Source organism: Mesoplodon densirostris, chromosome 16, assembly GCF_025265405.1.
Source record: "Mesoplodon densirostris isolate mMesDen1 chromosome 16, mMesDen1 primary haplotype, whole genome shotgun sequence".
Classification (NCBI taxonomy): Eukaryota; Metazoa; Chordata; class Mammalia; order Artiodactyla; family Ziphiidae; genus Mesoplodon; species Mesoplodon densirostris.
Window position 1 is genome coordinate 55,153,301 of NC_082676.1, and position 17,503 is coordinate 55,170,803.

The 17,503-nt window shown below is 37.1% G+C and overlaps 1 protein-coding gene across 9 annotated transcripts in view; it reads right to left on the minus strand.

Moving 5' to 3' along the window:
* The window catches only part of MRTFB (myocardin related transcription factor B), a 208,566-nt gene that overhangs the window by 34,213 nt on the left and 156,850 nt on the right, over window positions 1–17,503 (minus strand). For all 9 annotated transcript variants that reach the window (XM_060120108.1, XM_060120106.1, XM_060120107.1 and 6 more), the window contains 2 exons: window positions 14,403–14,564; window positions 12,879–13,057 (listed from right to left, as the gene is read on the minus strand). In XM_060120108.1, the coding sequence (XP_059976091.1) occupies window positions 12,879–13,057; window positions 14,403–14,564 (341 nt within the window). The remainder of the gene's footprint in view (window positions 1–12,878; window positions 13,058–14,402; window positions 14,565–17,503) is intronic.

A 17,503-nucleotide genomic window follows, 5' to 3' on the forward strand; every position in this document is an offset into this window, starting at 1 on the left:
CATGTACACACTGCTGTATTTAAAAAGGATAACCAACAAGGACCTACTGTAGAGCACAGGGAACTCTGCTCCATGTTATGTGGCAGCTGGGATGGGAAAGAAGTCTGGGGGAGAATGTATTCATGTATACGTATGGCTGAGTCACTTTGCTATGCACCTGAAACTATCACAACATTGTTTATCAGCTATACTCCAATATAAATTAAAAAGTTAAAAAAAAAAAAAAAGACTGCGCTTCCAATGCAGGGGGTACAGGTTCAATCCCTGGTCGGGGAAGTTCCACATGCTGTGCAGCACCACTGGCACAATAGCTAGTAGGCTTTTAGTTGGTACTTGAATACCTGATTAGTACTGAGCCTTCACGTATCCCTCATTTTAAAAAATCGATTATTTTTTAAAAATTGTGGTAAAATGTACATAGCATAAAATTTACCAATCAAACCATTTTAAAGTGTATAACTGTATGTCATTACGTACATCCACGTTGTTCTGCAACCATTACCACTATCCATTTCCAGAACTTCATCACCCCAAACTGAAACTCTGCTCACTAAACAACAATATTCCATTCTCCCCTCCCCGCAGCCCCGACAACCACCATCTACTTCCTGTATCTATTAATTTAACCACTCTAGGTATCTAATATAAGTGAAATCATACATTTTTCTTTCTGTGACTGGCTTATTTCACTTAGCATAATGTCCTTAAGGTTCATCCATGTTGTAGCTTGTGTCAGAATTCCCTTCTTTTTAAGGCTGAATAATACTCTGCTGAATGTGAACCACATTTTGTTTATCCATTCATTTGTCAATGGACACATGGGTTACTTCTCCCTTTTGGCTATTAAATAATAGCCAAATAGTAAATAATGCTGCTATGAGCATGGGTGTACAAATTGCTGTTCAAGTCCCTGCTTTCAGTTCTTCTGGCCATAAACCCAGAAGTGGAATTGTTGGATCATATGGTAACTCTATTTTTAACTTTTTGAGGAACTGCCATACCATTTTCTATAGCCGTTTGCATCATTTATTTCACAATTCCACCAACAGTGCACAGGGGTTCCAATTTTTCCAGATCCTTGCTGAGAACTTAATTTCTGTTCTTTTTGATATTCTAACGGTATGAGGTGATATCTCATTGTGGTTTTGATTTTCATTTCTCTAGTGATTAGTGATGATGAGCATCATTTCATATGCTTGTTGGTCATTATATATCCTCTTTGAAGAAATGTCTGTTAAAGTCCTTAGCCCATTTTAAAATCAGGTTATTTATAGTTTTTGTTGTTGATTTGTGGGAGTTCTTTATATATTCTGGATATTAGCCCCTTATCAGATACATGATTTGCCAATATTTTCTCCCATTCTGTGGGTTGCTTTTCACTCAGTTGATAGTGTGCTTTGATGCACAGTTTTTAATTAATTAATTATTTATTTATTTATGGCTGCGTTGGGTCTTCATTGCTGGGCGCAGGCTTTCTCTAGCTGCGGCAAGTGGGGGCTGCTCTTTGTTGTGGTGCACAGGCTTCTTATTGCAGTGGCTTCTCTTGTTGTGGAGCACAGGCTCTAGAGCACAGGCTCAATAGTTACGGCACACGGGCTTAGATGCTCCACAGCATGTGGGATCTTCCCAGACCAGGGCTTGAACCCGTGTCCCCTGCATTGCGAGAAGGATTCTTAACCACTGTGCCACCAGGGAAGTCCTGCACAGTTTTTAATTTTGATGAAGCCTGATTATCTATTTTTCTTTTGTTTCCTGGTGTCATATCTAAGAGAGCATTGCCAAATCCAATGTCATGAGGATTTCCCCTATGTTTTTTCCCTAAGAGTTTTATAGTTCTAACTCTTATGTTTAGGTCTTTGTCCATTTTGAGTTAATCTTCATATATGGTGTTAGGTAAGGATCCAACTTCATTCTTTTGCCTGTGGACATCCAATTTTCTTAACACCATTTGTTGAAAAGACTGTCCTGTTTCTATTGAGTAACCCTGACACTGTGTCTAAAATCATTTGACCATATATGTGAAGATTTATTTCTGGGTTCTTTATTCTATTCCATTGGTCTGTATGTCTGTCTTCATGCCAGAACCACACTGTTTTGATTGCTGTAGCTTTGTAGTAAGTTTGAAATAAGGAAGTACGAGACCTCCAACTTTATTCTTTTTCAAGACTGTTTGACTTATTTGGGGTCTCCTGAGATTCCATATGAATTTTAGAATAAATTTTTCCACTTCTGCAAAAAATTGTCCTTGGGATTTTGATAGGAATTTGTACTGAATCTGTATATTGCTTTTGGGTAGTACTGACATCACCACAATATTAAGTCTTCTAATCCGTGAGTGTGAGATGTCTTTCCATTTATGTATTTGGTTGATTTTTTGTAGTGATTCCTTTCTCATTTCCTTTGTGTACATTCTATAGATATTTTCTTTGTTGTTACCATAGGGATTACACATAACATCCTAAAGCTATGACATTTAACTTATATTGACACCAGCTTCAGTTATTTACAAGAACTACTTTACAGCCATGTCTCCCCACTTTATATTATGTCACTAATTACATCATTATATATTACGTAGCCGTTAACATAGATTTATAATTTTTGTGCATTTGTTACTTAAATCCTGTAGAAAATAAAAAGTGGAGTTATACATCAAAATTACAATAATACCATTCCTTATATTTGTCCATGTATTTACCTTTACCAGAGGACTTTATATTTCTGAATGGCTTTGAGTTATTGTCTAGCATCCTTTCATTTCAACTTAAGGGCTCTCTAGCATTTCTTACAGGGCAGGTCTAATGATAATGAACTCCTTTGATTTTTGTTTGTCTGGCTTTGTTGTTTTAATTTCCCCCTCATTTTTGAAGCACAGTTCTGCTGGATATAGAATTCTTGGTTGACAGTTTTTTCTTTCAGCACTTAGATATATCATCACAATATGTCTTCTGGCCTGCAGTGTTTCTGCTGAGAAATCCACTGATATTCTTACTGGGAGATTTCCTCTTATATGTGATAAGTGACTTTCCTTGCTGCTTTCAAGATTCTCTGTCTGACTTTTGACAATTTGATTTTTATGTGTCTCAGTGTGGATCTCTTTGAGTTTATTCTCTTTGGCATTCATTGAGCTTCTTGGATTTGTATATCCTTGTCTTGCCCCAAATTTGCAAAACTTTGGGTCATTATTTCTTCAATTAATTTCTCTGCCCCTCTCTCTCTCTTCTCCTCTCGGACTCCCATAATGCCCATATTGATCTGCTTGATGGCATCCCATAAGTCTCTTAGGCTCTGTTCACTTTTCTTCATTCTTTTTGTCCTCAGACTCAATAATGTCAAATGACCTGTCTTCAAGTTTGCTGATATTTTTTGCTGTCTGAGTCTGCTGTTGAAGCCCTCTAATGGATTTTTCAATTCAGTTAGTGTATTTTTCAGCTCCATAATAAAAAAATAATAATTTCTGTTGATATTCTCGTTTTGTTTATATATTGTTTCACTGATTTCCTTTAGTTCATTGCTTGTGTTTTCCTTTAGCTTTTTGAGCATATTTAAGACAGTTAAAGTCTTTGTTTAGGAAGTCTGATGTGTGTGTTTCTTCAGGGATAGTTTCTGGAGATTATTTTCTTGCTTCGAATGGGCCGTATTTCCCTGTTTTTTGTATGCCTTTTTGTTTTTTGGTGGTGGTGGGGCATTGTATCTTTGGTTTAAAATTGGGCATGTGAAGAAACATCCACCTCTCACAATCTTTGCAGACTGTTGTTGAAGACCTTCACTAATTTTATGGGCCTCTGGGTCTTGGGATTAACTCTGGGTGGAGGCTTAAGGTTTTGTCAAGTCTTTTCTGAGCATGTGTCCTGTCTGGGCCTAAGTGCATGTTTTTTTTGCTTGGTTCTGTTTATTAAATTTAAAAATTTCCCCTCATGCATGGCTGCTTTTAAATGTCTTAATTTCCCAGAGTCTCACCCTAGCTTCTTCTCAGGGCCTTAAAGAGTTCTGCTGCATTCTTTTGCCTGCAATCTACTGCCCTCAGGTGTCTGGGTCTGCAGTTTTTCACATGATGTGGCTCCGGCCACTACCTTCTACAGCTTCTGCTAGCCTGAGATCCAAACTATGCACTTTCCCTCGTCTGAGTTCTGAGTCAAACAAGTCAGAAACTAGTCCCTTGGCCAGCCCCCAACAGGCCAGAATATTGCAGACAAACTCTGCGCTACTCCTTCCATCCGGAGGGAGGGAACTGGGTGTCGGGCCACTTCCTCTGACTATGCCATGCTGGGAAGGGTGTGGGCAAGGGTGAGTGAAAACACCATGACATTTTCTACATTTTTGAATGCGGCTTTTTCTTGATTGGGTGTTTGGTTGGTGTAGATATCTGACTGGTTTTCAGAGCTCTTATAAAGTTATTTTAGTTAGTCTGTCGTTTATTTAATGCTTCTGTGAGAGAATGAGGGCCTGGACCTTCCTATTCTGCTGTATTGTTGATGTGCAGTATCTTTTATAGTGACACAGTGTTAAGTATGCAAATACATGCACAAAGATCTCAATGTGAGCCTATTTATTTAGTACTTCTAATTTTTAATAGTTCAATTATAACCAATACTACAACTATTAAAATAATTCCACACAGCAGAAGGGTGATTAGTCAGAGTATCACCAACTACTCTAATCATTAATGAATTTGTTACTTTTGGTGGTAACTTCATAACATACAAATTTCATTAATACTTTAGGATCAACTTCGGAAAACCTAGAGCCAATGTCCACCTTATTTAAATATACTCCTCTTTATAAAGTTGTCACATATTATTTATTATATTCTCCAGAATCATGTAGAATGTCTATTACAACCTTTGTGTGACCATGTTGGTGATTCACAAGTTAGTTAAAGTGACCATTAGGGGCCAGAATGTGGAAGCATAATAAATATTAAAATTACTGTTATTCATTTTTGGTAAGTGAATGATGTTATTGAGTAGACTATATAGTAGAGGAAAAAATGTTATGTATGTTATTTCTTGGGTAATACAAATACCAGTTGTCACTATGAGTCATAACAGGATGAAACAGGATGATGTTCTGGAAAATAGTCTTAAGAACAATCTCACACTGTTGGCCTAATAAGAACAAAGTCATTAGTTCAAATCCCCTGCAGGCCAGATAGATGCTTTTTCATGATATCTGCCCCCAGATAATATATATAAAGTAAGTCGTTCAGTGCCTGAACAACACTGAAGTAAGTGTAATGGCCAGCAGATGTTGGCCATTATTTATCATCATCTCAGTTATATTCAATAAAGATTTATTTATTAATAAATAAATAGGAAAGGCCTATTCTGCATAATGCACCATTTTAGGCACTTTTCTGTTGGTCACAGGAGAACTGAGTTAAGAATTGGGATGGAACATAGCTTCACAGTTAATGTTGAAAACCAGCTCAAAAATCTATTAATAGTGGCAGACTCCTCTTGATATATAAGTTATAAAAAGCATAACTGAAGGGGTAATCATAGGAATTACAGTCAATATCTTTGATGTCCTATTCAGGCCTTTAATGATAAGTGTTTGTAATAAAAGTCTAATTTTGATTATTTAGTATGTATGTACGCGGCTTACATATCAGACCTTTCTCATTCTCTTTGTTAGCTTAAACCTAAAATTTCTCTATTATTTGGCAAAAGGTCACCTACCTGAAAGTTACTTGAAACAATGGTAAAAAATAGTTTGCCAAATTCTCCTAAGCTTGTCTTCCTGAAAATACACAGAGTAAGTGTCCAAGAAGGTTCCTTTCAGTACTACTTTGAATTTGAACACAGATCCTGTCAGATCATACTTACAGTTAAACATTTGGGTGTTTATAATAAATGATTAATTAAATGACTTGAGAGAAAAAAAGTCCTCAGATTAAAAGGACCAGTGTCACAGCTTGTGGTACCCATGTGTGGCTTGCTGGTCTTAATTTTCTACGGCTTTCCATTGTTCCAAGAGTTGCTTCAGCATAAAAATAAATTGAGCTCCAATATGTGATGTGTGTTTCATTAATATTTTGGCAAATTCCTTTCCAGCTGTACTTTGATCAGAATTGAAAAGACAAGAGGAAAGTCCAAGGAAAAGCAGTTTTAGTCTCTTACAAATGACAAAGAAACAATAGATATATCAAAGAATTTACATTTTGAAGGAAGGTCATGGTTGTGTATTACACTGTTCACACTGTGAGGTCATTAGCTTTCTAGCACTGGGATTGTAAAACAAGTGCCTGAAAAATCTGTTTCTTGCCTAGATATTATGTGTTAAAATTTTTTTTTTGGTAGGGAATGTTTCTTTTATTTGAACACTTTCCTGTAGGACTTAAACTTCTGGTATCTATCCGTGTGTTCTGAAAAAGAATTAAGGAGACTATATGTCATAAGACATTTTGGAATACAGCAAGGCATATGGAAATCTTGAGCCTACTTTTCTCCCAACTAATTATCTGTAAGTATAACTTTTAAAGAACCTAGAAGAAATTCCCTGAATTGGTCTTGAACATTACAGTAGGCCAAGTATGAAAATAATAGAACAGGAAAATTAGAAAAATGTGTTTAAGCCATAGGATTAAATGCGCAGCATAAAATGATGATTAATCACCATATGAAAAAACTTGGTTCAGGTAAATAAGAAGCAAAGTGAAATATATGTCAGAGCCACTCAGAAGTGTGGTCTGTGGACCTTTGTTACCTGCCAGTGACAAGGACAGGAAGTCTTAGGAAATTTGATGTCATCCCACTACTTTTATTTTATTTTACAAGAGGATTAGTCCACAATGCATTGGAAATTAAACTATATAAAAAAACAAACATATTGGGACTTCCCTGGTGGCACAGTGGTTATGAATCCGTCTGCCAATGCAGGGGACATGAGTTCGATCCCTGGTCCAGGAAGATCCCACAGGCCGCAGAGCAACTCAGCCCATGCGCCACAACTACTGAGCCTGTGCTCTAGAGCCCGTGCCCCACAACTACTGAAGCCCTTGCGCCTAGAGCCCGTGCTCCGCAACAAGAGAAGCCACCGCAATGAGAACCCCGTGCACCGCAATGAAGAGTAGACGCCACTCGCCACAACTAGAGAAAGCCTGCATGCAGCAACAAAGACCCAACGCAGCCAAATATAAATAAATTTAAAAAAAAAGAAAATGATTTAAGAACATGATTAACATACAGGCAAGTTCACGATATGTTGAGAATACAGTTTAGTAGTGTTTACAGCAGAATTTCAAATTGTAAAAATAAAAAATAAAAGGAATATACGTATACTTAGGAAAGTTTGTAAGAGGAATTATGGGTGATTTAAACAAAACAAACAAAACAAAACAAAACAAACATATTATTCCTTCACTACAGGCAGTTTGAAGACCCCTGGTCTACAGTAACTAAATTCACCATCAAACTCGTATACTGAGTTTCCATTTTAAAGATTAAAAACTAAGAATATCAAAGAACACCCAAAACACAAGATGTTTATGTTGCTCTTTTAAAATGAGGGGCTGTCCCTTCCCTCTGTAAACTTGATGTCCAATGAAAAGGAATCTTTTCAGGTACTTTCCCTTAAACTAGAAAATGTGAAAGTAATTATATTTAGGGAGATAAATATATTTTACATATATATCAAATGAGGTGCCTGGACAAACACTAGATAACAGTGAATATAATTAAAGTATAAAATTTGCCAAAACAGGGCTTCCCTGGTGGTGCAGTGGTTGAGAGTCCGCCTGCCGATGCAGGGGACACAGCTTCAATGCCCCGGTCCAGGAAGATCCCACATGCTGCAGAGCGGCTGGGCCCGTGAGCCATGGCCGCTGAGCCTGCACATCTGGAGCCTGTGCTCCGCAACAGGAGAGGCCAGAACAGTGAGAGGCCCACGTACCACACACACAAAAAAAATTTGCCAAAACAAAACCTAATTATCACTTCTAGACACAAAAATCCCAAAGACTTTACAGGCATCATAAAGTTGGCCTCTGCAGTTGATTAAGAAAACAGAAACAAAACAAATACCTGCAACATACTTGCGATCTGACGTCAATATTGCACAGTTAACATGGAGATGCTTTTTTAATTGCACAAATAAAAGTATAATATTAAGAATCTTTGTCAGAGTCCTTACTTATAAATACTAAAACACAATCAAAAGGAATTTTATAAAGGACACAATTTAAGAAGGTTTCAAGATATACGGTGCAGGAAATGTGCAATGGGTAAAGGTGCAGTAAGCCAGCCCTGATTCTAGGTTCTTTTACTTGAACGTGTAAGTAGGGAGCGCACCGTTCTCTAAAGTGGGTCTTTTCCCAAAGGCACTACTGACAGATAAAAAGCAGACTATTAATGGTCTGTGTGTAACAGGCAGAACTGGCATTGCAGCAACACTAAAGAGTGTTATAAAAACTAATGTTTAAGTTCATGAATGACCTGAGGCTTAGTGTGTGCTGCACTGGCAATAAATAGGCTGTATTTATTCTTCAAGAAACACTGCTATTCCTTTTTTCCTTCAAGGAATTCTGGAATGTCAGCCCACTGGGTGGGACAGCCTCCAGTTAAAGTTTCTCACTTATAAACTTAGCTGGAGACCAAGTTTCAAGACCAAAGCTAAGAATGTAAAAGTACAAGCAATGCAGGGAAAAGGAGAATGATAGTCTCTTACATAGGTGGAACTGTCATGAAGCCATTACCAGGTAGATGGCTGAGGTGACAAAAATTCTCTATTACTAAAAAGCGAAGGCCATGCTAATAGCTGTCTGATGTCCTGACCTACTCAGACAGAAACAGAACAAACAACCCAAATGGATAAGTAGAACTGCTTTCTAATGGTATGTACTTACATATTTGACATTCTTTTTAGCCTTTTTTTTTTTTTTTTTTGGTGGTACGCAGGCCTCTCACTGTTGTGGCCTCTCCCGTTGTGGAGCACAGGCTCCGGACATGCAGGCTCAGCGGCCATGGCTCAAGGGCCTAGCTGCTCCGCAGCATGTGGGATCTTCCCGGACCGGGGCACGAACCCGTGTCCCCTGCATTGGCAGGCGGACTCTCAACCACTGCGCCACCAGGGAAGCCCTAGCCCTATTCTTAAAGCTCAAAACCAGGGTGCAGCAAATACGGTGAGAACAGTAGGGGCTGGTCTCCCTTCTCTCCATTCCTGCCTGCTTAGACCTCAGACCGTGGGCTGGTCGCTGACCCTCATCCTTCCTCCAGGCTAGGTTCCAGCGAAGCTGAGAGGCCAGTCACACTTGCCCTGTAAACTCTGACAGGAGAATATGAAGTGTAGCTACCCACACTACCTCTTGTGACTCCAAGAGGGAGAGGCTCTACTCGCAAATGAGAGAACACAAACACTGCTTCTGCAAGCCAGCATCAGAGCTCATGGTGCTGAATGCAATTCAACATTTATTGAGCACTCTTTCTGTACCAGGCCCTGTGCTAGGTGTTAAAAGATAACCCCCCTCCCCCGCCCCCCTATTTCAGATCATGGTGATAAGTGCAATGAAGAAGATAATGCTGAAAGACACAGTCCCCAACAAATAGATATTCATGAATGAGAAGAAATGCCATAAGAAAATGTGCAAACATTTTTAATCCCCAAACTTCCATATTTCTCTGAATCCAGGCCTCCCCCCATGAAAGGGTTAAGGCAGATAATTGCTAAATTCCTTTCCAATTCAAAAATTCTATGATGCTGGGCTTTAACAAGAACATTTTCTACTGAACTTGACCAATCCCGTTAAGTAGTTCAATAGTTTTGACTTTAATGTAACTAAATACTATTAAAATTTCAGTAAGGTAAAAACACCATAAAGAGAGAGAAAAAACAACAGATTACGTGCAGCACAGAGTTCTTATAAAACCAAAAGAAACACTAACACTCACTGAAAAATAAGAAATGTAAATTTCCAATGCAATTATCAAAAAATATTAGATCTTTTGCATGCACTAGATGCATTAGATTCTGACACATAATGGGTGCTTGATAAATATTTGTTGAACAAATGAATTCAATCTAACCAAAATCAAGGGGCCAATTAAAACATTCAAATCTCCAGTGTGCAAGGTTTAAAGTAATGATATTACCTACTTGTGATAAAGACATAGTGATGGTGGAATAAAGACTGTATTCCTTTCCTGGAAGGCAGTTGAGTGCCTACCTTTTGCTTAACAAAAGATTGAAATCCATTTCATTATCTAGTAATTATTCAAAGAAATATTAGACAAATGCCCAACAATGTATGTATTAAAAAACCAGCATGTAGCAAGAATGTGAGAATACAACAGGGGCACTTGTGTGTTTAGGAATGAATAACAGGAAACAACCCTAGGTAACAAATACCAGGTAACTGGTTAAAAGAGATACAGTGTATTGGTTCAATTAAATACTGAGGTATAAAAGCAAGGAACACATACAGTTACCATATGACACAGCAATTCCACTCCAAGGTATATACCCAAGAGAAGTGAAAACATATGTCCACATAAAAACTTGTCCACAAGTGTTCATAGCACCATTATTCATAATAGCAAATGTTCACTAGCTGATGAATAAACAAAATGTGGTATATCAACACAATGGAATATTACTCAGCCATAACAAGGGATGATGTACTGGTACATGCTACAACATGGATGAACCTTAAAAGCATTACACTAAGTGAAAGAAGCCAGTCACAAAAGGCCAGATATTGTATGATTCCATTTATATAAAATATCCAGAATAGGTAAATCCAGAGACAGAAAGTGGACTCCTGGTTGCTTAGGGCTGAGTGGAGGAGCTAACAGGGAGTGACTGCTGAGGGGTATGGGCTTCTTTTGGGAAAGATGAAAGTGTTCTGGAATCAGATAATGGTGAGAGTTGCACAAGTCTGTGAATATACTAGTAAGCAATGAATTATACACTTTAAAAGGGTGAATTTTCCCAGTGCCTTTTTGTTTTTTTACAGAAATAGAAAAATCCATCTTAACATTAATACAGAATCTCAAGGGACCCCAAGTAGTCAAAACAGTCTTGAAAAAGAAGAACAAAAGTTGGAGATCTCACACTTCCTGATTCCAAAATTTACTATGAAGCTACAGTAGTCAAAACAGTGTGGTACTGACATAAAAACAGAGATATAGGCCAATGCAATAGAAGAGAAAGCCCATAAATAAATTCCTTTGTACATGACCAGATGATCTTTGACAAGAGTGTCAAGACCATTCAGTGGGGGAAAGGACAGTCTTTTCAACAAATGGTGTTGGGAAAACTGGATATACACATGCAAAAGAATGAAGTTGGATCTTTAGCTTATACCATATTACAAAAATTAAAACCAATTAAAGACCTAAATATAAAACCCCAATCCATGAAAATCCTAGAAGAAAACAGGATCCAATCAATCCAAAACAATACAATTCATAACATTGGATTTGGCAATGATTTCTTAGTATGACACCAAAAGCACAGGCAACAATACCAAAAATACACAAGTGGGAGTAGATCAAACTTAAAAACTTCTGTTCATTAATGGTTACTATCAACAGAGTGAAAAGGTGACACATGGAATGGGAGAAAGTATTTGCAAATTATATATCTGATAAGGGGTTAGTTAATATCTAGAACATATAAAGAACTCCTACAACTCAACAGAAAAACAAATGACCTGATTTTAAAGAGGTCAAAAGATCTGAATAGACATTTCTCCAAAGATGATATACAAATGGCCAACAAGCATATGAGAAGATGCTCAGCATCACTAATGATTACAGAAATGCAAATCAAAACCACAGGTGAACATACTCAATATCTTGTAATACTACAATGGAAAAGAATCTGAAAAAAATATTTAAGTATATACACACACATATATATTTATATGTATAACTGAATCATTTTGCTGTGCACTTGAAACTAACACAACATTGTAAATTAACTATACTTCAATTAAAAAAAAACACAGTGAGATCACTTCGCACCACTAGAATAGCTACTATCAAAAGAATAGAAATTAACAAGTGTTGGTGAAGATGTGGAGAAATAGGAACACTTGTGCGCTGTTGGTGGGAGTGTGAAATGTTGCAGTCAGTATGGAGGTTCCTTAAAAATTAAAAATAGAACTACCATATGATCCAACAATCCCATTTCTGGATATATGCCCAAAAGCACTAAAAGCAGGGTCTCGAAGAGATATTTCCACATTCATGTACTCATCATTATTCACAATAGCCAAGAGATGGAAGCAACCCAATGTCCACTGATGAATGGATAAATAAAATGTGGAATATCCATAAAATGGAATATTATTCAGTTTTAAAACTGAAAGAAACCCTGTCACATGCTACAACGTGAATGAACCTTGAGGACATTGTTAAATGATATAAGCCAGTCACAAAGACAAATACTGTATGATTCCATTTATATGAGATATTCAAAGTAGTCAAATTCATCGAGACAGAAATAGAATGGTGGTTAGCAGGCCTGGGGGAATGGGGAGTTGTTGTCTAATGGGTTTAAGTTTCAGTTTTGTAAGACGAAAAAGTTCTGGAGATCTGTTGCACAACAATGTGAATATATGTACCACTACAGAACTGTACACTTAAAGTGGTTAAGATGGTTAGAAAAAGGGTGGATTTTATGATACGTGGGTTACATCTCAAAAAAAAGTTACATGAAAAAATTTTAAAGTGAGTTATAAAACTATAAAATAGAAATATGTATATAGAACAGAAATAATTTAAGAATCTATTGAAAATGTTAGTAGTTGGATTACATGTGACAAAGCTATATTTTTCTTCACTTTCAGACTTCTCCTCTGGTGAAAACGTATTATGTTGATATGTAAAAAACAAGGCACTTTCTCTGTTGAGGGGTAAAAACAAGAAAGGTGATACCTGGGCTGGAGTGTTTGTAGTCACAGGAGATGGCGATTCACTAACTTTTGGCTCACTTGGGGACGCGGCTGACCCCTGCGACTCCTGGCTGGCTGGCTGGTCTGGAGACAAAGCATCACTGCTGTCTTCGTCAAATGAGAAATCGCCCTGAGTTTGGGGATAGTCCTCCTTCCCAACACCTAAAGAAAGAAATGATTCTTAATTTATCTTCGCCTTGGAATACCAAGGTTAAAATGAAAAAGGAGAAATATTATTCATTATAAGGACTTAAGAAGCTGGTTAAAAACAAAATTGAACATAATGTACTTCCCCATGGAAGAACACACCACTATCTAAGATGAATACTTGGGGGAAAAAACCCAACCTGAATCAGATCAAGTCTTTGGATCCAAATACTAGTTATAGGAAGTACAGGAGACAAGAAAGCTTTTAATGACACCTAGGGATGCAAATGCATTCAGAAAAATCTAGTAATGTGGAAATGCTAGAGGATAAAAGCCTGTTCATCAACAAATAAAAAGTAAGGAAAGAAAGGAGGAGGAAGACCCACCCAGGAGATTGACTTAAGAGATACATCAGCTAAAGGCAATGTGTGGACCTTCTTTGGATCCAACTTGGATCCAACATTTGGAATCCAACTGTTAAAAAACATTATAAGGCAAAATGGGGCTCTGACTGGGTATCTGTTGATAAGTCCCACTTCACAGAGCAGCCCTGCTGTACTGACATCTTACCTTTTGGGACCCATTTCTTCGGAACTGAATGGAATCATAGTGAATTGTACTACTTAGAATTACTGACTACAGACTACCTAAGATTTAAATTCATACTAATGCAAAATATGAAGTCCCCATGAGTAATGGAAACTATAATAGTTTTTAAAGTAGGATATTAACTTTTCAAAATTGCTTGCTGAAAAAGTGGCATTATTCTGGAAAAAAAATTTTTTCTGCTGAAGTTTATGCCAGAAAAAAATGGTAAATATTAGTAACTAAGTATGATAAGACTGGGATAAAATGGGCAGACTCTAACATTCTTAATGAATACATCTATATGCATCTGCTATTCACCTTGCTGAACTAAGACTGAACAAACTATTTTTATCTTTCCTAGAAGTAAACTGAACTAAAATAATGAAAAAATCTGTAAAAATCTTAAAACAACAGAAACTAAACATAATACAATAAGTTTAACTTAGAAAACATGGTAACAAAATCAGAACTTAAAGGCTTAAACATTGTAAAGCAACTATACCCTAATTAAAAAAAAAAAAGAAAGACAGACTTAAACCTCAGATGTAACAAGAGGAATCTCTGTGTTAACTGGTAAGAGATGCTTGTCTTGTAATACATAATATAATAACACTAACAGTAATAATGGGAATCAGTGCAAATGTTAATCAATTTCTAATTTACCCAGAAAACGATAGTCATGATAGTGCTGGCTTTTTAAATTAAATTTTTCTTATTTAAAACTTCCAAGTTTCTTTTTCTCCCAGAAAACAGTAAAATTTTAGAATCTTGCCTATAATTGCTTCCTTAACACTGGAGTCTACAGGAAGGATGTTTTTCTCTACCAGCTCCATAGGACCAGGTCTTTGAGCAATCTTTTCATTCAGATCATCAGCTAGTCGAGCTCTTTTCAACTTCATCTGAGTAGCCTGCAGGGATGGCTCTGCAAATGTTTCTAAAACAGGAAACACAGTTTTAACCATTACTTGAATTACTATTTCTATTCCATAATGTTATTTCAGGCCAACTAGTTTAAACTGGTATAAACAGACTTATGTGTTCCTAACATATTTATGGAGAGACAATGACTGTTTAAGAACGTTCCTGTATACAATTTACATTTTTAGTCCTAGATAGCTTTATACCGTCTATACAATATGGATGTCCTCAGACTCAAATTAATATGAACTCAAGCCAAAAATGGGGTCCTGCTATTGCTCATTTATGGTAGGAGAGTCAAATTCATATTTATTAGGCATTGGGGATACAGAGGATGAACAAGAGAGATGTGGTTCATGGCTCAAGAAGTTTGCAGTTTTAGATTTGGCTTCATTGGAAAGTTAATTCGTAGAAGGGGAGAAACTGTTATCTCAGGATATAAGCTTCTCTGCAGGAGTCAGTGGGAAGAGCTACAAATCATATCCTTAGATCGATCCATGTGCATCTCACAGTCCTTCGTCATAATTAAGAATTTGGGTTTATTCTGAATACATAACCTTGGGACATTCAATTACATAGTAATTAATAGTCATACAGAAGCATCAACTCATCTACCCACATATGCATAAAGTTGTATAACAGGTGTGAAACTACTATAAATATCATAACTCATTCATTTGCATAATTCTGTCAATTACTTGTGTTTCTGGTAACTCATTATTTTATTACACTGTTCTAAATAATGTTTATGATTGATTAAAGATAATGATGAGGGGTTAACCCAATACTGAGTTGAAAGTCGCTTGCCCCTTAAATTATTCAGTATAAGGTCTTTTAATGAAATTCCCTGTAAGTAACCTCAGGATTATCTGATGTTCTTCATTCTGTAGGTTAGATGGCCTGGCTGAGGCCCAAAGAGCAGAGACCCCAAGGGCCAATAAACTACCCTCCAGCACAGCTGATCACTTGTCTTTCTACTGGTTAAGTTATGTGCTTACTAAGTATCAATCTTGATTGTCTACAAAACAGCTCATCACTATTGTGACTGCTATTGTCAATACATAATTTAACCAGATGTTATGGGGAAATCATAAACTTCAAAAATAAAATGATTATTTCTTGGAAACCTGAGTTAAATGCTTTGGAATGACTTGATAAAGGTAAGCCATTAAAAAAAAAATCACTGTCACCATTACTTAGGGCAACTAACAACAGTAAAAGATCTGGGGAAAAAAATGATAAAATCTAGGATTTTTAAACTCAGATTGCTTTTCAAGCGTCTTTGAGTATTGTTCCACCATGAATGGAAATTGTAGATGATGTACAATGGCTATGCTTTATACAAGAAAGATGTGAGCTCCATTCGTTAAAGCCTTCCCCGCACGTGAAGGTCCTACCCCTAAGTTGGAATACTGGCAAATAAATTCATGTTTCTATAAGTTAAAATAACATGTATGCCCATCTCATTTTTATAATTTTCCTGTATAAACAACTCTGGCCCCAATCTTATTAGACAGAACCCTTCTAGCCACACAGGAAGACGACAGGTGGGGGGGAAGCAGATCGTGCAAACCACTTTTAGGTTGATGTTTAAAAGCTTTTGTTAAGATCTAGGCAGGAGAGTCTTCTGCCTTTTCCTCTCTTCCACTGACATTATCCAAGTGATATCAGGAATGTTTGGGAAGAAAATATTCCAAAAGTAAATAATTAGAAGCTGGCATTTTGGTATGCTTCTGTTCCTGGTCTGAGTGCTTCATCATCTCCATGAGGCCGAGGCTGGGTTTCGGCTGCTGAACTTCAGGAAATAATTTAGACTTTTGCCTGCCAAACATCCAATTCAATCAAAATTGGGATAATGTTATAATAAGTTGGGGAACGTGGTTTTAAGGTATTTTTGAAATTATAGATGAGACATTCTTTCTTACTTCCAAAGTCTCTACTTTAGAAGAGATGTCCTAAAAACATCACTTATGGTTCATTCATATACATAGTTAGGTTTTTAAATGCTGAGTAGTCTCTTTTTGGAAAAAGCAGATATGATTCCTTTTGATAGTTAAATGTATTTGCCTTAGTTTTAATTATATTAATAAAACCCGTTACAGTTAGAAGGCAAGTTGAAACAGACAGCATCATTCCTACAAAAATGTTCCTTATAGGTCAAGATATTTTGAGGCACAGAAGGAGCCATTTACCAAGTTACTTACCAGCAAATTTGCTTCTCTGAAGATTCACTTATCCCTGACAGCTGGTAGCTGCTGCTACCCTACCACTGGAGTTCTGGAAAAGCTTTTTTAGTCCAGGAGACTTCTGAGATGTTCACAACCCAAAGTAGAGACAGGAACAGACCTCTCACCTCCCATCCCAGACATGAAGATAGTTACATAATCATAGATTATTTGGATTAGAAGAGACGCTACTTGGGGTTACAGAGGCCAACTTGATAGTTGGAACTTCTTTACAACATCCTTAATGTGGTTTCAGCCTGTGTTTATTCCCTATCACAGCAGCCTGTTTATTCCCTATACAGCACTTTTCACAATCTGTAATTTACTTGCTTTGCCTGTGTATTATCTGTCTCTGCCACTAGAATGTAAGCTCCATGAAGGTGGGCATCCATCTGGCTCACTTGGGTCTCTGGTGTCTAGCTTGCGGGCCAGTGAACTAACAGCTCTAATAATGGCAGCCGTATCACTTCTTGAAGATTTTATTTTGGACATATCTGACTGACCTTTATGCTGAGCTATAATCTAATACTCTGTCATATCAACCTAATTCTAATACTAACTCTATCATTGGGCCAGAGAACACAAATCTAATCTTCCTCCTACCTAATAACGGTCTCTAAATGTTTGAGAAGTCTCTGTTTCTGCTCCGGGTTTAACACTCTCAAGACTATCACAGGGTCAAGCTCCTAGTCTTGCTCCACAAATTAGTCAGTAAAGCAAAACAATGAAA